This window comes from Phyllostomus hastatus, unplaced genomic scaffold, assembly GCF_019186645.2.
Source record: "Phyllostomus hastatus isolate PE091 unplaced genomic scaffold, TTU_PhHast_1.1 phas_contig_402, whole genome shotgun sequence".
NCBI lineage: Eukaryota > Metazoa > Chordata > Mammalia > Chiroptera > Phyllostomidae > Phyllostomus > Phyllostomus hastatus.
The window spans coordinates 10026414-10053941 of record NW_025333873.1 but is presented as its reverse complement, the minus strand read 5'-3'; the positions used below and the strand labels follow the sequence as shown (position 1 = coordinate 10053941).

At 39.5% G+C, this 27528-nt stretch overlaps 1 protein-coding gene across 1 annotated transcript in view; it reads right to left on the bottom strand.

Annotated features, from left to right (window-relative positions):
• Window positions 1–340: 340 nt before the first annotated feature.
• SMC6 (structural maintenance of chromosomes 6) overlaps window positions 341–27528 on the bottom strand; it is a 62534-nt gene continuing 35346 nt past the window's right edge. The window contains exons 17-27 of the mRNA XM_045844533.1: window positions 26134–26294; window positions 23252–23387; window positions 22320–22400; window positions 21099–21269; window positions 16347–16484; window positions 15203–15348; window positions 13289–13414; window positions 10346–10451; window positions 4481–4633; window positions 1647–1744; window positions 341–826 (exon numbers count right to left, since the gene is read on the bottom strand). Coding sequence (XP_045700489.1) covers window positions 712–826; window positions 1647–1744; window positions 4481–4633; window positions 10346–10451; window positions 13289–13414; window positions 15203–15348; window positions 16347–16484; window positions 21099–21269; window positions 22320–22400; window positions 23252–23387; window positions 26134–26294 — 1431 coding nt within the window. The 3' untranslated portion in view covers window positions 341–711. The remainder of the gene's footprint in view (window positions 827–1646; window positions 1745–4480; window positions 4634–10345; window positions 10452–13288; window positions 13415–15202; window positions 15349–16346; window positions 16485–21098; window positions 21270–22319; window positions 22401–23251; window positions 23388–26133; window positions 26295–27528) is intronic.

Below are 27528 nucleotides of genomic sequence, written 5' to 3'. Positions count from 1 at the left end.
CTGAGTGGACGGCAGTTAAGGGCTGAGGGAATGACATTGTGTCAGAGCTAGTGATGCTTAGTGCTGCACAGAAGTGTCGCATAAACAGACAGCATCTTAAAGTTGACGGAACAGCGATTAAAAGTATAGCCCAAATCTGTGGTTGTACCTCCAGGGTTAAAAATGACCGGTACAGGGATTTTGACCCAAGTTTTTAGAGTCCTGTGTAAGCCCCTCATAATTAGTGAGCAGAAATCAGGTAGGAAACCCACTGTAAACTGGTCCCACTCCATGGACGGACTGTGCACCCCACCTCCTGCGATGAGAATGTCCTGTTCTTGAAAAGCAGAACTAAATATAATCAGGAGATCAAAACGTTTATTTTCATTCTTACAAATTCTATAGAAATAAACCCAAACAAAACAAATATGTACATGTATATATGTACAAAACTTTACTTCTGAAAAAGAATCTATAAAAGTAGATGGTTAAAAATAAAACAAAGGAACAGAAGATTTAAAACCAGTACTATGAAACTGATTTTCTCAAAGTAAAGTAATAACAACTTTAAATTGCTGGTTGTTGTTGGCTTGCTAGGCTTATTTACATATTTTACTGTGGTCGTCTCTACCAAGGAATCTCTTTTATCTTAGAATATCTTTAGTTTCGCTTTATTACATCAAACAGTCCCTAATCCCTTTCCCTTCGCAAAGCTTTGCACATGAGGTCACATCAGCTTCGATTTTCCTCTTCCTCTTGAGTCACAGGTCGGAAGGGCAGGGTCATCTGTCCTCGCTCGGGGTCAGACATCCGCAGGATCCTGATCAGCTGGCTTGACGGAAGTGAGCTGGGGGAGGCAAATGCACTACTCAGACTCCCGAGAAAAATGTTCACATGACAAGAAACCTCCAATACTCCTCATGAAAATATGAATCGAATTGGCTGTTATCTGCTAATAGAGGGGTATGTCTAACATCTAAAATTCCAGAAGAAATATTAACTTTCTGCTAAATGCTATGAGTTTTCCGTTGGGAGGAAAAAGAAAATAAAGAAGATATAGATCGACCATTTCTTACTCCTGTTCTTGTCTAGCCAGAAAGGAGCTACCTGGTGTCCCTAACGACAACCATCAACCCCCATATAGTCCAAGCGACCCAGTACTTTGGAGAGAACCGTCGCCCGCAGCAGCGCAGCGCCCGCCGCCCCAGAGGCGCCCAGGGCGTGCTGCTGCCGGCAGCAGAGCACGGAGCACGGAGCACGGAGCACGCGCTTTATTCGGAAGGACTGGTTCCTGTACCTCCCAGGAAAGGGCCCACACTATGGAAATCACGGGTTGTTTCTTTAGTCTAAAAGGAATTACTAAAACTGTGTTACATCAGATGGCCGTGAGAACCACAGAAGAGCAGATTCAAAATAGAAATAGTAGCAGGCCAATAATCATATTCAAATCAACTTGCTTCTGTTATGGAAGGGAAATGACGCAAACAACATTTTAAATATCTACAAACAAAAAATTATCTTACATCTCCGGAACTAGTACGGAGGCTAATTTTTCCTACTGTGGGTCATCTGTGCATCTGCATTTTTAAAAAATAAGATTCTAAAAGATCTCTCTTCCCGGCTTACACACTGGACACACACATTCAGAGCGGAGCCCCGGCGCTTACCTCATGCTCTGAGGAGTCAGCAGGATGAACTGGCGGAAGCGCTGGGAGTCTGCCATCTTCAGTATCATGTCCATCGCGATCCTCCGGTTCACCATGTCCTGCGGAGCGGAGGCACGAGTCAGGCCGCCGCTCAGCTCCCCGAAGCGGCCTCCTGCTGGCCCCTGCAACCCGCCGCCCCTGGACTACCCACGGCCTTGCCCCTGATGCCGAGCACAGAACGGATCCCGCCCGCAATCACTCGGGGAAAACAGCCGAACACATCTACCTTCCAGGTAATTTCTACAGTGAAAGTGTGTACAAGTATGGTTCCCTCCCCAAAATATACTTAGTAATTCAAATAATGAAAAAATATTCAAAAGACACAAGTAACTGCTACAGAATGAATCTCATTTGTACAGTGACAGTCACTCAGCGGACCAGTATCAAAAGGGACCAGCTGCAAACTTACTCTCAGAAATCTCCCCTCAGTGACTAAGGTGTCTGCAAACCTCTGCTGGCCTCCTCCACTTTCTACAATTTGTACAACGTGACCCAATTTGAATTTACAGACCAATTTCTCCAATCCTTATGTTAAACAGCACATCGGTGTACAGAAAAAAAGTTTAGTTATAGCAGGTTTTGAAATGAATTACACTGTGTGGGTCCTTTTTCTGAGTTAAATAATAGAAAAAGAAAAAATCAAGGTGCCCTCCCACCCAGAAAGCTCTGAGCGCTGGAAACGCAGACAAATGACCGCAGGTGTGGTCAGGACTCCCCGCAATCCTGCGTGGGAGTGCAGCACGCCGGTTCAGAATACGGGCCTCGGAGGCGGCGGGGGCCCACGGCCTGCCTGCACTGCTCAGGGGCTCACGTGATAAAAATTCTTGCATCAGGCCTGTGTTACGTAATCTGGCGCAGGGTTAACAAAAATAACCAGAGCCTGCTCAGATGGAATACTGTCCTTTCAAAACACCGCCCAAGGGGTAACAAAGCTGCCAATGCACCCACAAAATACTGGTTCAATCCTTTGGATTGGTTCTCAGAACTCAGGGACATTTTTCTGACTAATTCCAGTGGGGCAAAACGCCATTCAGAGTCTAAGTTTCTGAAGGAGAAAGAAGTTGTTCTGAATTAAGTATGACAAGTAAGATGGGCGAAAAGACTGCAGAAGGTCCCCATCGCGTCTGCCTGGCTGGTGGGAGTCCCGGGGGCCGCATAAAGGTGACACCTGAACCAAGTCCTGGAGGAGGAGCAGGGTGTGAGGCGCCGTGAAGAAGGGCGCAGCAAGCAGAGGCGCAGGGTCCGGAGAATGAGGAACATCAAGGGTCTCAACGTCACCCTTGAGGTGTGTGTGAACTAGCATTTTCTTCAGAGAGGGTAAGCAACCAAGGAAGGGTTTCAAACAACCGAGCGACCAAAATCCAATTTATTTTAGAAATACACACTTGGCAAAATGGTGAGGGAGAAACTGAAGGGGCAGCAAGGTTAAAGTCTGGGAGTCTGGACAGAAGGCAATTACACCAGGTTCAAGGCGAGGAGGGGGTGGCGGTGAGAAGTAATAAGGAGAAGAGGGCAGAGATTAGGGAGGTATTTTAAAAGAGGAAGAGGAAAGACTTAACGTGTGAACGGCATGGAAGAATCTCAGATAAATCAAAGTTTTGCAGTTAGGTGATTCGACTGGTAGCAGCAATTTGCCACTAATCCAGGCAGGAAACTCACAAAAAGGAAGAGGCTTTGGATGGAAGACAAATTCAGTCTCAGACATGATGAGTCTCAGACACAGGGCATTTACTAGATTGTGTCGGACAGGTGGTAGCTGGGCACAAGGACAAGGGAGACATCGGGGTAAAACACTTGGACCTGGCGGGCTTCCAAATGCAGGGGCAGTTAGGGGAACTGTATGTATGGAGGGGGGGGAGGGGAAGGTAGGGTTCGGTATCCAGTAAAACAGTAACAGTGTAAAAACTAAACAAACAAAGAAGACCTCAAACAAGACCTCAAACACTTCCAGGCTGGCCGACGGAGAACAAAGAACGAGCAGCAGAACCGGGAAGGAGGGGGGTGGAAAGCAGTAAGAAGACACAGTTTAAGGGACGGAGGGCAGGTCTGTGGTGGCAGCTACTTCACGTAAGATTACAAGTTCATTTGCGATTTCGGTGAAACCAGTTCCGCTGGAGTAGCCTAAGCCCAGACTGCAGTGGGTCTGGAAGAGAGCACGGCGCGAGGAAGGAAAGGGACCAACAGCTCATCTGGGAGAAGGGCTGTGTGCGCCACACAGACGGGAGCCTCACCGAAACCCCACGAAGCAGGGGAGGCGAAGAGCTTTGTATTACAGATGGAGACACTGAGGCCGAAAAGGGACAAACACTTTGCCCAAAGTCATTTGGGTAACTGGGGGCAGAGGCAGGTCTCAATCTTCAGGTCTTGAACTTCAAAACCCAATGTTCCTACTCCCTGTGCCAGGCACGCCGCTCTCTGAAAAGGGGCTGTGAAGGGAGGGAGGGAAGAGACAGGCCGGAGGCAGTCCAAGCAAGGGGGGCAACCTGCTCTGTGCCAAAACAGAAGACGGGCGGGCACCCCGGGGAGGAAGCTACAGGAGAGCCCATCGGGAAGAGGAAGGACATCCCGATGGGAGGGAGGAAGAAGTCGGGACAGGGACAGGTCTCTGCAGGTGCAGTCATCATAGCATCAGAGAGGACTACTCCTCTTTAGTTCAGTTCTTCCTCACTGTCGATCACGGACTGAAGTGCCTGGGCAGGAGCTTTCCTACTTTGAGTAAAACTAAAGAGAGAATTGCTTCCCTTCAAAAACCCACACCCTCCCCCCAAACTGGAGAATGTAAAACTTAACACTACCATGTAGACATCAAACTCATCCAGGCACCGGAAAGGAGACTCGGCGATGGACCACAGGGAAAGAATGAAGCAGACGGTGGAGAACGAGCGCTCCCCCCCGGACAAGGCTCTCATGTCGTTGAAGGCGGCCCTGTTCCCCTCTCCAGGCTGCACCTGGAATGAATGAACAAAAAAGAAAAAGGTATAGAAAAAGGTTCTTAACAAAATGGTTGCGTAGCATTTGAAAGACTGGGTTTAGAGTTTAAAATAATAAAAAAAAATAAAACCGTTGTGTGGAAATAACATCTAATCCATTTAAAATATTTTATAGTAAAACAATGAGCTACATAACAGTGGTTTCTGTTTTACTGTGAGAAAATCAAATTGAAAACATTTTCTCACAGTAACTGGATCTAACATACCAAAATTACAAAGGTTTAACAATAAAAATGCCAATGTTAGGGAAATGTTAGTAATTAAAATAATTTAAACTTGTTTTTCTGGTGTTTTTTTCTCCCCTCTTGCTTTCCTGAGCTAACGCTGACATGTAACACTGTGGAAGTATAAGGTGTATAATGTGATGATGTGTACATACTGCAAAATGGTTACCACAACAAGGCTAGTTAGTTAGCACATCCATCAATTCACGGTTACCTTTTTTGGTGGTGAGATCCACCCTCTGAGCAACTTTCAAAAGTGACAATACAGTATTGTTAAGTAGAGTGATCATTCTGTAGTAGCATACAAATAGGCACATACACCAATGGAACAGAACTGAGAGTTCAGAAACAAATCCACGCATATGTGGTCAACTAATATTTGACAAAGGTGCCAAGAATACACAAAGGAGAATGAATAGTCTCTTTAGGAAATGGTGCAAGAAAAACTGGGTACCCACATGCAAAAGAATGAAACTGGATCCAAATCTCGGCATCGCTCACAAAAACAACTCAAAATGGGTTCAAGCCCTGCAACCCTAAAACTCGCAGAAGGAAACACAGGGAAGAACCTCTTCACCTTACAGAGTCTGTGGCCTCCAATCGCCTTCACCTATTCCCCCCACGCCTCTGCACCTGCCATTCTACTGGTGCCACGAGTTTGGCTCTTTTAGATTCTACACAAGTTATGCCACAGAGCATTTGTCTTTCTCTGTGTGGCTTACTTCGTTTTTAAAAAAGTATATTTTATTGATTATGCCATTGTAATTGTCCCATTTTTCTCCCCTTTATCCCCGTCTGCCCTGTATACCCCCTCTTAGTTCATGTCCATGGGTTGTACATGTAAGTTCTTTGACTTCTCCATTTCCTATACTATTCTTAACCTCCCTGTCTCTTTTGTACCTACCAATTATGCTTCTTTTTCCCTGTACCTTTCCCCCATTCTCTCCCTCCCTGCTGATAACCCTCCACATGATCTCCATTTCTGTGATTCTGTTCCTGTTCTAGTTATTTGCTTAGTTTTTGTTTTTTAGGTTCAGTTGTTGATAGTTGGGTTTGTTGTCATTTTACTGTTCATAGTTTTGATCTTCTTCTTTCTCTTAGATAAATCTGTTTAACATTTCATGTAGTAAGGGCTTGGTGATGATGAACTTCTTTAACTTGACCTTATCTAGGAAGCACTTTATCAGCCCTTCCATTCTAAATGATAGCTTTGCTGGATAGAATATTCTTGGATGTAGGTCCTTGCCTTTCATGACTTCGAACACTTCCTCCAGCTCCTTCTTGCCTGTAAGGTTTCTTTGGAGAAATCAGCAGATAGTCTTATGGAAACTCCTTTGTAGATAACTATCTCCTCTTCTCTTGCTGCTTTTAAGATTCTCTACTTATCTTTAATCTTGGCAATTTAATTATGTGCCTTGGTGTGTTCCTCCTTGGGTCCAACTTCTCTGGGACTCTCTGAGCTTCCCGGAAGTCTATTTCCTTTGCCAGATTGGAGAAGTTCTCCTTTAATATTTTTTCAAATAAGTTTTCAATTTCTTGCTCTTCCTCTTCTTCTTCTGGCACCCCTATGATTCAGATGTTGGAATGTTTAAAATTGTCCAGGAGGTTCCTAAGCCTCTCATTTTTCTGAATTCTTGTTTCTTCATTCTGTTTCTTTTGGATGTTTATTTCTTCCTTTTATTCCAAATTGTAGATTTGAACCCTGGTTTCCTTCCTTTCACTGTTGGTTCCCTGTATATTTTCCTTTATTTCACTTTTCATAGCCTTTACTTCTTTATTTTGCGTCCATACTCAATCATTTCTCTTAGCATCCTGATTACCAGTGTTTTGAACTCTGCATCTGATAGGTTGGCTATCTCCTAGTTGCTTAGCCCTTTTTCTGGAGTTTTGATTTATTCTTTCCTTTGGGCTATATTTCTTTGTCTCTGCACATCTGTTATGTTTTTTTTTAAGAGGCAGAGCCTTAGGTATTCACCAGGGCAGGGCAGCCCAGTTCTCTGTGTTGTGGCGGTGTTTGTTGGGGAGGGGTCAGGGAGGGAACAATGCCCCTTGTTTGGCTCTTGCTCCACTGTCAGTCACTTCCCCCACTTCCCACAAGCAAATTGGGTCCTTCTGGTGCTGATTCCCAGGTGGGTGGGTTTGTGTAGGTTCTAGAACCCTGTGAACCCCTCCAACGGACTCTCTGGTGAGACTGGCAGTTTTCTCCGATGCTGCAACCCCCACAGGATTTTTCAGTCAGAGGTTTGGGGGATTTATTCCCCGCCGCTGGAACTCTGGGTTGTGCGGTCTGTCCCATTCCGCAATTGTTTCTCCCAGTTTATCCACACGCAAAGTCGGGACTACTTGGTCCTCTAGCCGCCAGCTCACCGCCCCGGTCCTCCAGCTGTTGCCTTGCTGCATGTCCTCTCCACCCTGGCTGCCCGTCTCTGCCCTTCCTAATGGTCTGGATGTTTCTTCTTTAACGCCGTGGTTGTCGACTTCCATAAGGTTCGATTTTCTGGCAGTTCTGGTTGTTTTTGTTTTTAAATTGGTCATCATCATTCTTTTGGTTGTCTGAGGAAGCGAAGTATATCTATCTACCTAGGCTTCCAACTTGGCCGGAATCTATGTGACTTATTTCAATTAACATAATGCCCTCCAGGTTCATCCATGTTGTCACGTTAATGTCGATTCCCTTTCCTTTTTATGGTTAAATTACAGTACATTCCTCTGTGTGTGTGTGTGTGTATCACATTTTCTTTATCCATTCACCTGTTAATGGACACTTAGATGGCTTCCACGTCTAGGCGGCTTTAGGTGATGCTGCAGTGAACACACAGGTGCAGAAGTGATTTCACCTCCCTCGGGTATGTGCCCAGAACTTGCACTTTAGGTGTCAAATCCAATTAATCATTGCCAAGAGCAGTATCTAAGAGCTTCTTCCCTAGGTTTTCTTCTAGAAGATTTCAAACTGTATTAAAAGCTATAGTAATCAAGAAATGTGACTGCTTCCAGATTCGTTCTTTATTTTCCTCAAGATTGCTTTAGCTCTTTAGGGTCTTTTGTGGGTCTACACAAATTTTGGGATTTTTTTTTCTATTTTTGTGAGCAATGCCACTATAATCTAGATAAGGACTGAACTGAATCCATTCAGGCTTCGGAAAGTATGGACACTTTAACAATATTAATTCTTCTGATCCACCAACGCGGACCTTTCCATTTATCTGCGTCATCTTCAACTTCTTCCATCAGCGCGTTATAGTTTCCAGTGTACAGATCTTTCACCTCTTTGGTTAAATTTACTCTTAAGTATTTTATTGCTTTTGATGCTGTTGTAAGTGGGATTGTTGTTTCTTTTTTCAAACACTTCTAAGTGCCAAGATAATCTTTTGTTACTTGAATTCCAGTGACACCTAGTGGTTAAGCTGTTTTAAAAGTAATTACTGAATGTCAAAAAGACACAGGGCCAACTTAAATAGGCTCACACTGGCCAAAGAATGCACTAGCAGTAAGCTAAAACTCATAAAATCTCTTAGAAAAATATCCCCTTTAATAAATAAGGGTTCATGGGAACAAGAAAATGGCAATTAATAAATCTGATAGCACACGTCACACAATTTCCTGAGAAGATAGTACATTTGAATATTAGGAGGCATTTGAACATTAGAAGGCGTTTTATTACATTTTGACAGAACTCCACATGCACATATATGCTACACAGGCATACCAGCCACATGTATATTACAACGTTTTATCATGTTTTGGCAGACATGTGGCTTTACATAAATTCTGAATCTAAACATGCACTAAAAATTTATATTTATCACCTATAAGTCTGAATCTTCCATGAAAATCCAAATGAAAAAGCAACACTAACATAAGCAGTAAAAAGCGAAACCAAACAACCACAAATATACATATAAACGAAGTAAGCAACAGGATGCGATCTTTTGCTCCAAAACTGCATTTTATATCAATCTAATGAATGCCCTGGATGAATTATGGAGATCTAAATCTTACTTCTGGTTTATTACTAACTTATCATGGGACTTCGGTGTCAGTTTCCTCTTTTGAAAAATGAAGACTAGATAATCAGATTCTTAAAGCAATGATATTCTTTTGAATAAATAATAAGGATAATAATGTCAGAAAGTCTAGCTTCATTTGTCTTGTACAATTAGCTCTGGAGATACAATACCCAAACACACCTAATGCTTTCTTCTCTTTCTATTTTTATTAGAGTATGAATTATTTATGCAGTAAGGGGTAAAGCATAAGTGTTTGGTTCAAACAATTTTTATACAAACACAAACACGCACACACACACACACACACACACCCACACACCACTACTCAGATGGAGACAGAACACTGCTTGCGTCTCAGCAGGTTCTCCGTGTTCTCTCCCAGTCACCACCAATCCCCAAAGGGCGGCCACTGTTCCGACATGAGTCACACAGCTGTACTGTGCTGGCTTTGGAAGAGTGGAGTTGCTTTCGCAGATACCACCAGATAGGTTTCCAAATTCGTTCTACCACATCACGCTCCCACTGGCAGGGGACGAGAGTCCTCAGCCTGCACCCTCACCAACACACGGTGTCACCAGTGTTATTCATCTCAGTCGCCCAACAGTGATGTGATAGTAACTTACTGTGATACAAATCTGCATCTCTCTGACGACTAATGTATCACTGAACACTTTTTCATGTGCTTATCTGCCACTTGGACACTTTAATTTATGAAGTTCCTGTGTAAGCCTTTTAATCACTTTAAATGTGCTGTCATTCTTTTTCCTCAATTATTATTATTATTCTTTAAAATTTTAAATGAGTCCTTTGTTGTGTGTTATATATACATACACATGTATATATTACAAATTATTACTTATTCTAAGTATTAAAATGGAAGTATAAAGTTTATGGCAACTAAAAGTAGTAAGCAATTATTTGAAAATTTTGCTCCATTATTTAGAACGGGTAGCTGCTCTTGACCTCCTGACGATACAATTTTTAATGACATATCCTCTACCTTCTTGTTCAATGCCATATGATTTTGAAAGAATCCATAAAGACAGACCTCACAAAGTCAAGTGTGGTGGCCTTCTTTATCCAAGAGAGGCCAGCTCTAGGTACACCTTCAGAAATAAGTGGTACAAATGCAATTACACGGGGTAGAATATACTTTGAGAAATCTTTTCTTGGCTTCCTATAGTGAGACCAGAGAAAATGGACCTCTATAATGCCCCACAGAATTTAAAAGAGAAACTGATAGAGTAGAAAGAGAAAGTAAACACTTATCACTGAAATATAATTCCTAATTTTCATAAGAAAATATGGTTGTCTGGAGGGAAAAATGAAAATAATAAAAAAATTTAAAAAACCTACAATGGCAGCTTTAGCCAGTAATTTCAACACTCTGGCAAAGCATCTCCTAATACTCAACTCAAATGCAAAGTTAAGATACTTACCGATATAGTAAGAGTTTCATTCTTGTGGTCAAAATTCATTTTTCCACAATAAGCCCGCTGAGATAATAAGTTGTCAAAGTACAATTTGCATCGTAAAGTCAAACACCTTGAAATAAAAAAATTGGGCATATTTCAAAAAATATAAAGATACAGAAGTATATATTCAGCATGATCTGTAAACCGGCATGTAAGACCAGACAGAAATATGCCAAGATGTTAACATTAGTTGGCAATTTTATAGGTGGAATTTTTGATGACCTTCCCCCCCTTTCTATATTTTGGTTGTGTCTCCACATTTTTACCACAAACATCTATAAAATGAATAAAGATGTCACCTCACATTTAATATATCCCGTTATTTCCGCCAGTTCCTATGGATTATACAGATGTTATCAACCCATCACCCTAACACAGAAGAGGTAAGCCTTGTCCGTAAGAGGACTGAACTCGAGCACTGTTGCTAATGGACGGAAGACCTGTTCATCTGCCTCTCTCAACTTTATAGTCGCAAAAAGAAGGGGAAGAGCAACCTCTTAATCACTGTATCTGTACCACCCCACACACTGCCTGGCTCAATGCAAACTCCCCCCGTCCGTCTCTATTTATCAAATGGCATTCTACTGGCAGGAGGCCCTTTTTTTTCAATTAATTACTCACGTACCCACCTTTCTATTTATCCGAATGGAACCACGGATTCCTATTTTATTCACTGGGTTACCATCTACCACTGACCTCATTTATTTTAATCCTCAAATTATCGCAGATGGCACCTGAGGAGCCCCTTCAACCTGCCCCCTACATTTTAATCATGACTGCATGTGTTCTGAGTGTCTCCTCACCTTCCGGCACAGCAGGGGGCTCCTCTGTACCCCCCCGCCCAGCGCTGGAATCGGCCATTTCTCCAGGGAGCCTTGCTTCCTCTCAGGTGGGAAATGGTATTTACCAAATAAGATCTGGGTGATAGGAGACTGGCTGTATTCCTCAATCTTTTTGTTCCTTAATTAATCTAAGGCTCATTTCTTCAGAGTACCTATCACTTATTCTTGTCTTTCCTAATTTCCTTCCTAAACTGCATTAAATCTCCACACTAGAAAATACTGATAGTTTTTTTTGTGCCACGGCAACCACTGGTTGGTTTTCAGAATTTTCTGTTAACTTTTTTCTTACAATACAGATACATATTTTTCAACTTCCACTCATGGGATGTCTAAAAGAGTCTTTTCTCATAAAATGGCAAGGTTCTTCAGTGTAAAGAAATAAACAATTTTTAAAATTTGATAATTCTTATTCTATTCCTAAGATTGGATAAACAATATAAAATATATCAAAGAAATATATCAAAAATTATTAACTGTAAGACTAGTATTTTTACAGAAAATACTTTAAACAGAAATTTTCTAGATAATGATAAATCCTACTGCTTCTAGAAAAATGTAGTAATATGCACTGGATTTTCCCTTCTGCCTGAAACAAATAAAAAAACTGGACAAAATGTATGAAACAAGTTTTCAGACTCTGGACCTCAGAGAGCACAGGCAGTTCCAGAGAAGCTCATCTCCCAAAGACAGGAAACAAACTGAGTCTTGTGGTTGCCCCAAATTACTCCTTACGGAAAGAGTAAAGGGCGGGTGGAAACCTAAGTGGAGCCCAGGACTTCCCTGTGGTGGACCCACGGCCCGCAGAGTGGGGAGGCCAAGGCGCCTCCAGGTCATGAGGCGGGGTCTGCGGGTCACCAGCGGGAGCCTGCAGAAGGCAGCGCAGACCCAGACTGCAGAGGGCACCTGGAAGACCCAGAGAGAGGCCTCCGGCTCCTGCAGCATATGTGGGTGGGGAGACCCCCTCAGGGGGAGAAAAACACCCGGAAGCAATTCCCGAAGGCCACTCTGCGCCAGGAACAGCTCGTGTTCCCACTGGCAAGAGTAGAAAACCTTCTAATTCACAAGGCATCAGTAGGGTGCACTGAGAAGACCACTGCTTCACAGGCAGGAAAAGCTTAGTGCTCAACCAAAGGCTGCTCTGGTCCCACCTAACACAACGGAAACATGCATTTCAAAAACTATCCCATAGTTTAGTTAGAGAATATGGTAAAACGTGCAAATCCTGTTGCTCTTTATGATTTTACCTGAAATTCCATGAATGTACTAGAGCTAGATATATTTTTTTATTTCTATAGTCTTAAGACTATCGAGTTTGGAGTATAAAGACAGGTAGAAAGCACGTGACTGCGGGAATTCCTCCGGGGAAAATAGGGAGTTAAGTGTGAAGACTAGGGCCACCTTGGATCCACGCATATCAAGGGCCCATCCTCCCTTCAGCTGGTCCTCTGATCTATTTCGGTTGCTTGTGTTTGTGTTGGGGTCTGTTTATCCCTGTGAGCCTATACATTTCTAGGTACATTGACAATACCAGTTTCTCTAATCCTGCATTCATTCACGCAACCAAGGTGCATCAAGTTCCTGCTAGATTGCAGGCCCGGCGTAGGTCCTGGAGAAAAGGCAGTGAGCAGAGCAGAGACCCTGCATGCACCAAGCGACCCCACTCTCGCTGATCACACTAAGTCAACTGAGGCGCTGCCTCAGCAGGTCCGGTCAGAAACTTATGTCTTAGGAACACACGACGTTCAAGAGTGAAAGAGGCTGTTTCAGCACCAATGAGCTCCCTTTCAAAGGACCCTTCTAAGCAGCCACTGGCCGGGCACCTACGAATGCTCCAGTAAAGGAGAGCTAACGGGATAGAAAAGGTGCACAGGCCTGCCATAAAGGTCCTTCCAAATCCAGAATCCTCTGTTTCAATCAGAGGATCATGAGTACCAGCTGACAAGGCAGTCACTGGCAACTCGTCACTAGTTGAACCACATAAAATTCTTTTAATATTTATAAGGGACAAGTAAAAACAAAGAAAAACCAAGAATACGTATGTGCTAATATTTTTTAATGCACTTACCTTCTAAATTGTTGGTAGGTTTGGTATCTATGGGTCATTATTTTTTCCAGTAATTTAATAAACCTTTTTAAAGTTCTTACTTTAGTGTCCAGATCAAGATAGACTTCTTTTGCCTCTTGATATTGCCTATTTTATGAACAAAATATTAAGTAAATAAATGCTATTCAAAGAGACATAAAAAAACCCCAGTAGACCCTCAAGTGTATTTAACGGAGAAGAACAGGAAGCAGGGGAGTGCCGAGGGGCCCAGCAGTGGGTTTCATAAATGCGAACAAAACCCCCAACCAGAGTGCGCGCAGGCTGCCCCGACCGGGGAGCGGGTGGCGAGCGGGTGGCGGGGCTGCGCAGGGGCCCAGTCCAGCCCGCGGGAGGCCGAGCAAGCACAGGAGGCACGTGCCCAGGTGGGGCCGGGGTGGCAGGCCTTAGAGACCACCAGCAAACACGCACCTTCCAAAAGTGAGGGCTCATACTGAAGGCAAGAAAGGTTTCCCTCAGTGCCGGATGTGAATGTGGGAATTGAGAAACAGAGAAATTAGGATGCCTCCCACCCCCTAACCCCAGCTGAACTGACAAGGAGGCCGAGAAGGCACGGCTCCTCAGAAGTGGTGTTGCGGAGGGCAAGAGCTGCTGCTGTCGAAAGGCAGAGGAAGTTCCTGACAAAGTATGAACAGCAGCCCTAGCCAGGACTCCCACAGCGACCTGTCCCAGCCTCCTTCAAAGGCCCAGGCCAGGAGAACCCAACTAATTAAAAAATGAGTAACAAGAGAGGCACCAGCGTAGCACCCACACAAAGATATCTTTGGGGGTGGAGGGCTGGGGGAAGAGCTGGGAAAAAACTCCCCCTACAGACAAAGAAAACTTACTAGAATAATGATGTCACAAAGCAGAATAAAACTGTGATTGAACACTATGAATTAAAACAAAACAAATGCTACCAGGAAGAAAGACCTCAAAACAGAAATGGAAAAAAAAAAAAAACAACAAAAAACAAACCCAAAAAAACGGAAAGAAAAGATAAACAACAGAAGGCGATAACCAGACAAAAGGAGGTGAAGTGAGAACTTACAGTATTCATGGTAGAAGAGCAAGTTAGACCAAAAGAGAGAGAGAGAGAGAGAGAGAGAACAAAAGGAGAACAAAGACAAAACGAGAGGCTGCTATAAACGAGCAAACACACACCACCACAAACAGAAATAAGAAAAGAAAACGAATTGTGTGGAAAATAGAGCAAATGGTTAGACAAAACATATGGAGAAGACAAAGGATATACAACATACGTATAAATGAGGACCTCAAAAAGAAAATTAAACAACAGAATAGAAAATATTTGTAAGTAAAATTCAAGAAAACTTTTAAGAAATGAGACTTAAATCTATACACTGAAAAAGCACACTGTGTATCATGGGGAAAAATCACAGATTCTGACATTCTGGGCAAGTTATAGGACTGAAGAGACTAGTGCTATCATAAACAGATGCTCAACAGACAAAACATTTTCTATTAGGCTAAACTATTCTTCAACTCAAAGTTAGAGACAAATAGTTCTGAGCATGCAAAACCACACAAAAATATTATTCATGTAGCCATTCAGGAAACAATTAGGGGATACCTTTTCAAATGCTGCAGAGCCATTTTAAAAAACATATAAACCATTCCTCACGCCCAAAATATTCACAGGACAATGAAAAAGTACATAAAAAGTTCACAGAAAAAACATCATTCTGTAATGAATTTTGTAAAAATTGAGAGGAAAAAAGTTAATTACTAATCATACACATGTGACACACTAGTTTGGCTATAAACTCTATGCCACAGCCACATCTGACCCGAATTGAAAATTTCCATGTAAACATTTTCTGTCTTGATAATATACACGGATAACATAATAAAGCAGAAAAGCTACCAGCTGCTTACCTCGTTATCTCCTCTCGATCTCCATGACTAGCATGTTCTGCCTGAATCTTCTGTCTTAATCTATTAATTTCTTTGTCTAGAATTGATGCAGACTTCTTTACTTCTATCCGCTCTGGGCAGATTTGTCTTGCTTGTGACATTTTCTCCTAAGATAAGAGATATTTAATATATTTAAAACTCTTCTTTGAGATAACAACTCCCTGCACTACTAATGCCAAAACAGGCAAAGTAAAATTCTAAACTTATGTCTACAAAATGTATTTTAATTACACTTAGTATCAATGTTATTTCTATAAGTTTTATGTTGAGAATATAGTCTAGAGTCACTATACATCTTCAAGAGAAAATCACATTACTATGCACAGCTTTACTAGTTTGTACGACCGCCACAACTTCCTAAAGAAACACATTTCAAGTAGCAGTTAGGAAGTTTGGCACTCTGGGTACTGAGGTCAGAGGTAGCTTTCTGTGTGTTTTAGGATGGACTCTGAATACTAAAAATACTGAAAACTCAAACAACAAGTAAAAAACTCAAAGCACTTTAACACATAGTACTTATTTTATATTCACAACATTCCATATGTAAGTTCTGAATAAGTAAGACAACTGATTACAGTTTCAATCATTTCCTAAGATAAACAAAGGCACAGTTGGAATCCATCTGTTCTAGTTAGACCAAGGGTGCCTTCAGCTAATGTCCCCCAGAAACAGGAACGTGCGTACAGCTGTCAACATGGGCGTCCAGTGAAGAGGAGCTGAACTGCAGCCCAGACCACTCCCAACTGCTCAGAGGCGGGCTGACTTTTCTGACCACAAGGCTGCCACTACTTGCCCAACTCGGCATCCACAGAGCTATGTTAGCAGAAAGGGAGGGTCTCCCTCCAGATCCCCCAGAGGCACGATATCCGACTGGTGCAGCCCAGCCCGAAGTCCTCTCTCCGTGTTGTAAACTTAAGTCCCCACTCTCCCAGAGTCCCCAAGTCTCTTTCCCTTTTGATTTACCAAAACAGCCGTTATTTTATACAAAACAGACATTCATTAGACAATTTGTCTATGTTTGCAAACATGACATTAAGGAAAATGCACTTTAAAAATCAGGACTAAGGTTGTAAATAAAAAGGTAAAACCAAAAATGATGGACAACCTCTAGTTCTTTTTCTTTCATATCCAGTTCTCGTTTCTTTTTATTTAAAGTATTCAAATGTTCTTTTTGTTTTTCTTCATAATGCTGTTTCCCTCGTTTCTGAGTATCTACTTCAGAATCAGCAAGGTTTAATTCATCCTGTTTGAAGAAAGCCAAAATAATCTCTAAAGGAAACATTGTTTAAAAACAAAACACCAGCACAGCTATAAAACTAACTGACAATTCCACAAAGTGGGCAGGACTATGCTGCTTCAAGACACAAGTGTTAGAGTTCATATCCAGATGTGTCTGAACAGAAATGAGGAGTTTCCCCAAGTCAAGAAGTCACATTATTATGTTTAAATTCTTATATGAAGTCTCCATAGATCATGGTGCTTTCAACTCTACTTTGGTAACCAAGGTGGTCTGTGGGAAGCCACATTAGCCTGCAAAGACTTCAAGAGGCGCAGCCTGGTGAAAGGTCAGGGGGGTCCAACCTTCTGGCGTCTCTGGGCCACACTGGAAGAAGAGTTTTCTTGGGCCACACATTAGATAGATTGTGACACATAATCACACAAAAAAAATCTCATAATTTTTAAAGTAAATTTACGATTTTGTGTTGGGACGCATTCATAGCCGTCCTGGGCTGCGTGTGGCCCACAGGCCGTGGGCTGGACATCCCCGGATGCATACAGTCATTCATTGCAGCAGCTTTCTCAAACAATGACCTACAAGTTGACTACATTATAGCTGACTTGGGACGTTTTGCAAAATATATAAATTTTTAGACTCCACCATGGAGATTTTATTTTAGGTCTAGAATCCCCAAATCTCAAACTTTTGAAATGGCTCTGGTTTTAAAACCACTAAGTAAGTTTAGACTCTCAGAGAGTTTGCTCATTTGGTTTGAGAGACAAACATAAATGTATAGGGCAATTTATTTCTAATGCCCAGAACTGGAAACACATGCCCATCAATAGGCAAATGAATAAACAAACTCTGGTACATCAAACAGACTGGAATACTTTTGGCAATAAAAAGGAATGAATTATTGATTCAGCTAAAAATATGGATGATTACCATAACCAAAAAGAACCTTATATTGTACTCACTTTTGTTTTCCAAAATATAGAGTATACAATATGTACTAGATAGTGTGTGCTAGGTTCTGAAAAAGGTCAACCCCCCCAAAAGTAAGAGTACATAATATGTGATTCTATTTTATATAATTCTAGAAGATGTGCAGACCAAAGGAACAGAAAGCAGATTAATGGTTGTCTGGGGGCAAGGGGCAGGAGGTAGGCAGGGACAGATGACAAAGGGGCACAAGGAAACTTTTGTGCATGAAGAGTATGTTCTTTTACTATTTGTGAAGTTTTACAGGTATATATACATGTCAGAATTTAAGAAGTTGTAGTTATTTGTGTATTTACTGAATGTCACTTGCATGACAATACAACTGTTTTAAAAAGGCTCCTGATTTGAGAACCACCAAATTAAAGTTTAGTTTGTTTCTTGAGCCCACCACACGTTTAGCCTCAAGAGTTGCAGTTATAAACAGAGAAAGAAAGAAGTAACAACCAAAATAGCAATAATAGAATTATGAAAGACAGAATATATTGAGATATCCCAAAAAGGAAAATGGGTATCTAAATACTGAAAATATTTACCTCATTTATTTAACAGAGGACTTAGGCTATTTCCTAATCTAAGAATACAACTTATTCTATCTTGTTCATATTGATAAAAATACTGCCTACAGTAGATGTTTGATATTATATAGCTTTTCTAAAAGAGTTCTGTTAAAAATCAAAACATTATCACACAAAGGATGAAGATAAACTGTTCCATTTCAAACAGAATAAAAGAAAATGGTTGCAATCTGTGTAGCAGGAGATATTACAATTAGAAATTGGAACAGCTTATGAAATAAAATGGTGGTTTTCCAATCATTTTTGGTAAAAGCTGTCAAAATAAATAGGCCAACATTTGCTTTAGGGAACCAATTTGTTGCTCTAGGAAACAGAAGGGGTAAACCATATTAGGACACATTTGCGCTAGGTTAATCCTCCCCCTAGCAACTTTGGAAAGGGAAAGACCTAACTTGTAAAATAATAGGAAAAGTACTAGAGATGTTAATAATCCCTTTCTCCACATTTACCATGGCTATTTGGTTTGTCCTTATACATTTAATAAATTTATGTCCATTGAATTTAAAACTAAAAGAAAGCAAGAGAGTATTTCATTTAATTTCATGTTATTGATGGTGAAACAAAGAACTAGACATGTTAAAATCAGGTTAATGACATTCACCCTGGTTTTGGGGTGAGGACTAGGTTGGGTTAGGTCTGAAATGAAATTTGGATGCAGCTCTAACCTGTAGTTTCTAACCTGTAAGAAGTTACAGCCTTTAATAAATAAGCTGAGATGCTAGAAGGGACAGGATCCTTGAAAATTTTATTTCTTGGATACCGAAATCAATTTTAGTTACTCAGCATCACTGGATAAATTGCTACTCGTTCTATGCAAACCTACATGAACTATGAGGTTTTGAAAACTATAAAACACGAAATCTTGGAATTTTTGGAAGCACAGTTACCCTCAATACAAATAAACTTTCCTTAGCTATATCGGACACAGAAGCCCTCCTATTCCAAAAATGCTCAAGGTGGGCCATACTCCCTGACCAACAAGTTTAATTTGCAACTAAATCATTTGGTTTGGTAGTTTGCAGGGTAATTAAAAATAAACTGTGCAGGCCCTGTCCAGGTAGCTCAGTAGGTTAGAGTGTTGTCCCCATTACACCAAGATTGCAGGTTCGATTCCCAGTGAGGGCACATTCAAGAATCAACCAATATATAAATGCATAATTAAGTGAAACAACAAATGGATGTTTCTCTCTCTCTTTCTCCCCTGTCCTCTCTCTCTCTAAAATCAATCAATAAAAATAAAATAAACTGTTCAAAGTGAGGAAAATATTTGCTATGCCAAGATTTCAATGACTGACTGCATGTTTAAGCTCTGCTCTCCACAACCCATCACAAAATGAACAAATGCCCTGAGAGCAAACAGATCACGTCTGGAAGCTGTTGACGTGTAATGACTGCAGTTTCTCAGGAATTATTTTGTTAGCCAACCCTCTTTGTCCTACAGTTACTGATGGCTGTGTGATGTGACATTACCAAGGAAAACCTCTTGGCTACTGGCTGATTGCATGCAGGTTAACTGAAGGACTCACCTCCTAGCTTTCAGTTATTTGCAGCCAAGGCAAAGAGCTAAGATCAAGAATTCTTACTGCCTTCTGCCCATATTTTCTGCTCTTGAACTTATTTATGGACTCCCAATTCCAGGAGTTGCTTTAGCTTAGAGGTCCCTAAAAGAACAGAACACAGCTTACTCTTCATCATTTCTTGTTTTTAGTTTTAAACTGTTTGGGATAAATAATTTAGGTGCTAATCCTTCTTCTTCTATATCATTTTAGCATATTTCACCATTTTGATTTTGTCACACTGTTCAATCCTTCACCCATTTACAAAAATGTTTTAATCTTACCTTTGTTGTAACTCTACTGCTCTGATGCCTGATTTCTGAATTCTACCTTGTCTATTCTTAAAATTTTTCACATTTATTTTATTCTCTTATTCTATTTTCTTTTAAAAGCTAATTTGCCCTCTTTTTTACCTTTGACTTTGTCTTTTAAATTCTTATTTCCTGTAACAACTACTCACTTATTTGTCTGTCTCAGTATTTAATACGTTTCCCTTCCTCATATCTTTAATATTTACATATTCTTCTTAACCAGTCAGTCTATTTTCCTATCTTTTATTCTTATACGAAATAGGAAAAAATTAATCCACGTTAGGTTACAATGGCAGGCAGGAATCCCAGCTCCACGGACAGCAACTACAGAGAAATCTACCACAGACAGCTACTTCTCTAACCTCCTCTAATGTTCTCTTCACTCTTTATTATTATATTTAAAAAATTTTTCAATAAACACAATGACTAAAATTTTTTATGCATGCAAATTCTTTTAAACTTTTAAAATATCTAAATACATTTTGATTCACAGGGGATAATTAATTTTCCTGCAAAGAAAAAAAAGGAGTAGTTAGAGTGAGATCATCAAATACCCCGCTCTTCTTAAAATATATAATTCATTCTTCTCAGTGTCTTATAAACAAAATTTGAAGTCCTGAGAATAATTAAGGTATTCATAAAAATGATAATGACAATAAAATAACGATAACTAAGCTAATATACAACTTGGGGAGATTTATACAATTTAACTGTTGAATAATTTTATTTTCCTAAATTTGGCTTCAAAAAACGTGTGTTAATAAAAAAATCAATAGAACGCAAGCTGGACCGTAACTGAGACGTGCCCATAGACAGGACCTGGGTAGCACTTTGTCTGAAGTTGGCCTGAGTTACTGAAGGAAAGGCAGGACAACAGAAAGGCAAGCACAGAAGCAGTGTAGACAGACAAGACGTCCCTGGCTCTGGCTCTAAAAAATGAGGAAGAGAGAAAATGAAGAGGGACAAAGGCTGTAATCTTCTGGGAGGAACAGAAACTTGGCAACTTATTCTCATAAAGCCACGAGCAGAAGAATTTAATTCTAATAGACCTAATGAGAAAATTTGGTTTACATCCTGTTTTCATGTGGTTATATTTACACTTAGCCGTATATCCTGACAGGGCAGTATCTAGTGAGTACACTGCAGATATGAAACTAAAACATAAGATGCATATAGAATAACAATAATATATACCTTAAGTGGATCTGCTTGCTCTGATAGCTGATTAACTTTCAGTTTAATTGCATTATACTTGCTTTCTGCTTCTACTTTCAGACTTTTAAGATTTTCCATAACTTCTTTTTCTTGTTCCATTTTTTCCTCAGCCTTTTTCATTTTCATTTTATTGTCTTGAGCTTCATCTTCCTGGTTACATTTACAAAGCACAAACAGTTAACTAAAATACTTTTGTTATCAGGTAGGAAAATAGTACAAACAATTCTGAGAGGAAAAAACTATAAGCTATTGGCAAATCAGATCAAAGACAAATTCAAAAGTAACAAGAGATAACATTTAGGACACAACTTGAAACCATATTGTGCTTGAGATCATAATCAAAAGTAATAACCTTCATTCTGTCTACTCACTTTTCGTTCACACTGTAGTGTACATAAACACCCACCTTGGTCGGACAATGTGCTAGAGACTGAGTAAAAAAATAAACAAGACACGGTGCACACCTTTAAGAAACTTAAGTCTATCAATGAGAAGAATTAAAGCAGAAAATAAAAAGTGGAAAATAAGACTACTAATAAAAACGAAGACAGATTCTCATGACAGTAAAACTCCACTGGTGCAGGGACTTGATTATCTGTCTTACTCACTGCTGTATCCCTCAGCAGTCACTACGGCATGGCACAGACACTAATTAACACTTATCGACTTTAACAAGGCTCTGCAATCTACGTAGTAATCTATTGTTCGCTGTAACTCAGAGAAGTTAAGCTGAATATCATAAACAGCTGCCTGAAAGAAAACTGGAGTTACAAACATGTGGTTCCTTAAAGGGAAAACCACCGGCCCGGAAGAGAGATGAGTGCAGGGAGACCAAGTACAACGGACTGAGAGACAGCCATTGGCATCCATACTGGTTAACTCTGGAAAACCCTCCGCTATGCAGTTTGGTTTAAAATGCCACTTTTTAATTTTAAAAGCACAATTAAACTTTGATGAAGTTTTGTTTCATGCAGGAGATGACAAAATCTATTACTATGCATGCAAGTTATATAAACAAAACATTAGGGAACTTGAAGGCCATACACCAGGTAATTTCTACCTTATCTGCAAATGGAGACAGCAGTCATAAAAACACAGCCTCAATGAAAATAATTAAAAAAAAAAAGTGGAGAGTAGATACTACGAAACTAAATGACCATTTTGTCCTTTGTAACATTAAATTGAGGAAAAGAATCTTACCAAGGTTTTAATATCTACAGACTGATGTTCTTCTATATTCTCAAGCTCCTGAATTTCAGAAATATTTTTTCTTATTTTCATCTGAAAGAAAGTATTTAGATTTTAGTAATATAAAAATAAATAAAAAATAAACACCCTGGAAAAGACACACACACACACACACACTTTATGTTACAAAAGAGTTTTGTATTTAATGAAAAAGACACATCATTATTAAATGAACCAAGTAAGTTATGTCATGATCATCCTCACTGATAATCCATTCCCACGCAAAAAAGATATTAAGTACTCCATCTTCCCATTTCAAATGATGACAATGCTGAATCCACAGAGAAAACACTGTTCTGAAATATCCAGACTCAAGTCATGGAAAGATTACTCTAACCCAGTGGCTCTCAAAGCAAAATTCAGATACCTCCTAGGTGCCGCTCAAGCTCTTCTGGGTGCTAATGAGGTCAAAACTAGTCTCATAAAAACACGAAGACATTATTCACCATTTTTAAGTGTATAGGTTTGTAATTCTATGATGTGTACGTAATACTGCAACAGATTGGTTGCAGAAGCTCACATGATAATTCAGCTGAGTTTTATTAAACCAGATAATAGGTATTTACTACAAAAACATGAAAGTGTCAAACTTCTTACTGAATAGGTATGGTTTTAGAAAAGATATTTTTCATAAGAATGTCAGTTATGTTAACAATGGATGAGTTAATTATCATTTTTAAGTGAACTAACAAATATTCTCAAAATTTTAATTTTTAACAATGTAAAATACTGATAGATAAAACCCACATATGGGAAAGCCCGATTAAGACTGTAAAGGGACTTGAGGTCAGAAAGTTTGAGAACTCCTCTAACTAAATAAATGACAGAATTTTAAAAAATAGCTTGTGATAAGTTGAAAAAGCAAAATGATGTATTTTTTATACCTTTAAGTCTTTATAATGGAGTTGGTACCTTCTAAGAAGTTCTTCATTGTGTTTAATATCCTTTTCAAGGGCAGACAAATGGTGCTGGAGACTTAGTATCTGGGCCTTCTTATTCTCAACCTCATTCTCCAAGTGGCTTGATAGAGGAGAGGATGAAAAAACACTTTAAATCTTTTTCTGAATACTATAAATTCTTTGGATTTTCACAAAGGAAAGCTTGTCTTTAATAGCTTATTTGCAAAACCCTATTCAATCAAACCAGTTCTGTACTCCTACCAAGTTATTAATAACATGAAAACATAGATCTCACAACACATCTGAACTGGAGTCAAATTTACTTATTTCATTAGTATCTATGATACGATTTCTGTGGGACAGACACTGTGCATGTTGATAGGCAGAGGTAGAAACAGAATTGAGACATGAAGGGCTCAAATGAAAAAGAAAAAAGAATCAGGAAATAAACCATAACATTAAAATGAGAACAGTACACTATTTTTCCATAGAACCATGGGACAAGAGTCTGGGAGAAATGACAACTGAATTGTAGTCTGAAGTTTTCAGCAGCTGGACCAGCTAGGGGAGAGGATGGGAAGAAATGCACAAAGGCACAGAAAGGCGGAAAGATAACATTGACAGCTCAGCATTTGCTATTGGTGACCAAATGCTATGAATGTCTGGGAAGTAAAAGTGGAGGAGAGGAGGGCAGTGAAAATGGGTGGAGGATAGAGTGAAGAGAAGCCAAGGCCCACACAGGCCTCCTGCCAGCTGCCAGCTTCAGAAATGATCTTTTCTGGCCTCCCCTACCCAAGCACCTGTCTCCCAAAGGTGTGTGCCTGGTGGAGGAAGACCAGCTCAGCAGTTAAAGAAAACCTCTCTGATGGACAGTGTATGTCATATTTCAATAAGATGCATTATTTTCCCACATATTAACATCGCTGAAATCATCTTTCAGTCCATGGTTCAATTAGCAGCATTCTTTTTACTGATATATAAATATAACAGAACATTTTAAATTTGATGAAATAATATAACTGTGCTGCCTTGCTGAAATTCTCAAAAGTAAAAAATAATCAATAGGCCTGGCTGGTGTGGCTCAGTAGATTGAACGCTGGCCTTTGAACCAAAAGGTCACTGGTTCGATTCCCAGTCAGGACATGCCTGGGTTGTGGGCCAGGTATCTGAGGGCACCTGAGAAGCAATTGCTCGATGTATCACTCTCTTTCTTTTTCTCTCCCTCTCCCTCTCTCTAAAAGTAAGTAAATAAAATCTTATTTAAAAAATCAATAATTGTTAGCTAAATAAATGATAAAGAAATTATAAAAGTGAGGAAAGGAGAATAATTGTTGTATTTCTGGTAAAAACGGGTCTAGATGCCAGAAATTTAACATGGTTCCTTGGAATTCAATAAGAAATGTTTATCATACATAAATCCATTCCTTTATTAATAAATAGTCATTTTGCTAAAAGTAATAAAAAATTTACAAGGAAATGAACTTTGAAACTTAGAACCTAAAGTAAAAACCAACAAACAATATTGTTATTAAACATTTTTCTGAATATTTAGAATAAATGTAAAGAGTCAGCATAACTTACATAAACAAAAAGACTAAATTTTACAACTTCCTTTTTTCTGGGTAGGACAAATTCTGTTGTATATTTGCAAATACTGTTTCTCCTTGGTGTTAATTACTTTTTACATGGAGAAGACCCACGTGATACCTAATAAAATATGTACGAAACTTCAGCTCAGCAAGTGTGAGCTGCTGGTGTGGGACGGACACATGTTCTGGGCACAGACTACCTAAACAGCATACTCCTGACTCTCTCGCCCTTTACTCTGCTATAGGTGTCTCCTTACTGCTTGACCGTGACCTAGTTAGTATCTCTTTATAGTTCACCTCTGCCTTCCTAACACCAGCCCTAGGAGAGAGAAATTATTTTGTACTTTGTATCCTGTTGCATCTTGTGCCCAGACCAGGGTCTGGCGTATTAGGTATTCACTCAGAATCTGTTTTAAAGAACATAAAAAAATAAAATTTGAAAAACATACTCCAGAAAATTATATTAAAATGTTTCAGTATTTTCAAAGTCCAAAAGTCTACAGGTAATTTTTTTAAAAAGACGTTTATTGATTTTAGAGAGAGAGGAAGGGTGAGAGAGAGAGGAACATCAATCGGCTGCCTCCCATACGTGCCCCAAATGGGGATCAAACCTGCAACCTAGGGATGTGCCTTGACTGGGGACCAATCCCCTGACCTCTTGGTGTACAGGACGATGCTCTAAACAACGGAGCTACAACGGCCAGAGCCACAGGTAATTCTTAAAAATGATCTTGTATAAAGCAATAGCCACACTGATTATTATAGTCTGAGAGTTTACTCCCACATTTTTTTGCACCTTATGTGTACTTTTGTAAGTATATATATTAATTATGGAATAACAGATTGATGTTTCTCTCTCCCTAAAATCAATTTTTAAAAATTAATTAGCAAATACAGAACTTGAGTAGGAATGTAAACCAGCACAGCTGCACTCTCACTGAGAAAAGTCACAGAACTAAACAATGGGCACACCTTTGTCATGGGTAAAAACAACAGTCATGCAGCTCATTCATAATCTGACTTCTGGTCCTTATCTCCTGGCAGGCAGGTAGCAAGTTGGTCAAGGAAACATACTTTGTGTACTTAGTCCAGAACACTTATCAAAGTGATGATGGGAAAATAGCCATCAACCTAGAATTCTACATCCAGCTATATAATCTTTTAAGACCAAACAGATTACTTAAACTTCTTCATAAAGTAACTACTAATATAGTAATATAAACTGAATTCCAAAGGAAGCAGTAGAAATAATATAGCAAAGCTATACTGGACACCAACCTGATTTCAGAATCCAGATCTCTGCTTAGGAATTTAGGTCTTGTATATTCAGAAGAATAGTAACGTCCTGCAAAAACCTGATCACCATCAGCTGTAAAAGCTTCTCTACAATTCTTGGGTGGCTTTTGAGACTGCATTACTGCACGAGCGACAGAATTATTCTGAAAAACAGAGGAAAAATACACTCTTTAAGTTGTGCCAAAGCATTTCTGATCCACAGTTTCAAAATATTATCTGTCATTGTTTTAAGATTAAGTAGTTTTACTTATTCAAGTAAAATAATTCTATAAAACTAAATTAAAAAATTAAAAGAACATGCTTTCAAGATACGAAAGAATTAAAACTATTAATTCTTTAAAACAACACAGTAAATACTGCTGTATGATAAACTGATACATTTTATTTTTAAATAAATTCTACTATTGCTATTCACTTACAATTAAAAATTATTTTAAGGAACTTTTCACACAAAAATATTTACTTTAAACCAGTTCATACAAATCTTATTTTTTCTAAATGACTTTTATACCATAGAAATGATCCAACTGAACAGCAAATTCCAATAAAGATTAAGATACTAAAATATGTTGGAAAAGCCTAGAAATATTTAAGCCTGGAAAAAGTAAAAAAGGAAATTAGGCTTAACTGAGGTCTTGTCAACATCTTGGGCACAAACATTTACAACAGAACTTCATTATTTTCTTTCACATATCATTCTAAAATATGATAGAGCCAGGCCCACAAATAATTGTAACGTGAACTTGCAATATATACACACACATAGATTACCAACACCACTACTTCTCAGTCTCCATTAATGAGATAAACATACACTATTGTGTTTGTCTTGATTACAGATTTGTTTTAAATTTCCTTGTAGCTTCCCAGCAAATTTAGGCCAAAGATAAAACACAACATGGTGACCGAATCCAACAAGTATATAAAAATGCACATACAGATGAAGAGTAAATATTGGTTTTACAGCACTTTAATTCTTAAGAAAACAGGTTCTTTAAATACTAAGCCAAGTGCTTATTTAAAAAGTAAAATGATAACATTATGTATATCTGTAAGGATAAATAAAAATGAATTTGGCAGGCGATCAAGAAAGAACAAAAAATTTTTATAGTATCATACATCAAAAAGATATATTTATGAAATTATTTTTGAAGAATAGCTCAAAGTACTCAAGTTCCCGGGGCAGAAAACACACACCAGCAGCCCTGTATTGGACACAGCTTTTCCTATGCGGGTAAGGAGCAATGATGACGCGTCGGTAACTCCATGGGACATAGAGGAGGGGGCCAGGAATTCACACAGCTTCCTGGCCCCCTCCTCTACGTACCTACTTCAGTTTCGAAAATGTTTAAGTAACACAGAACACAGCAAGCATCT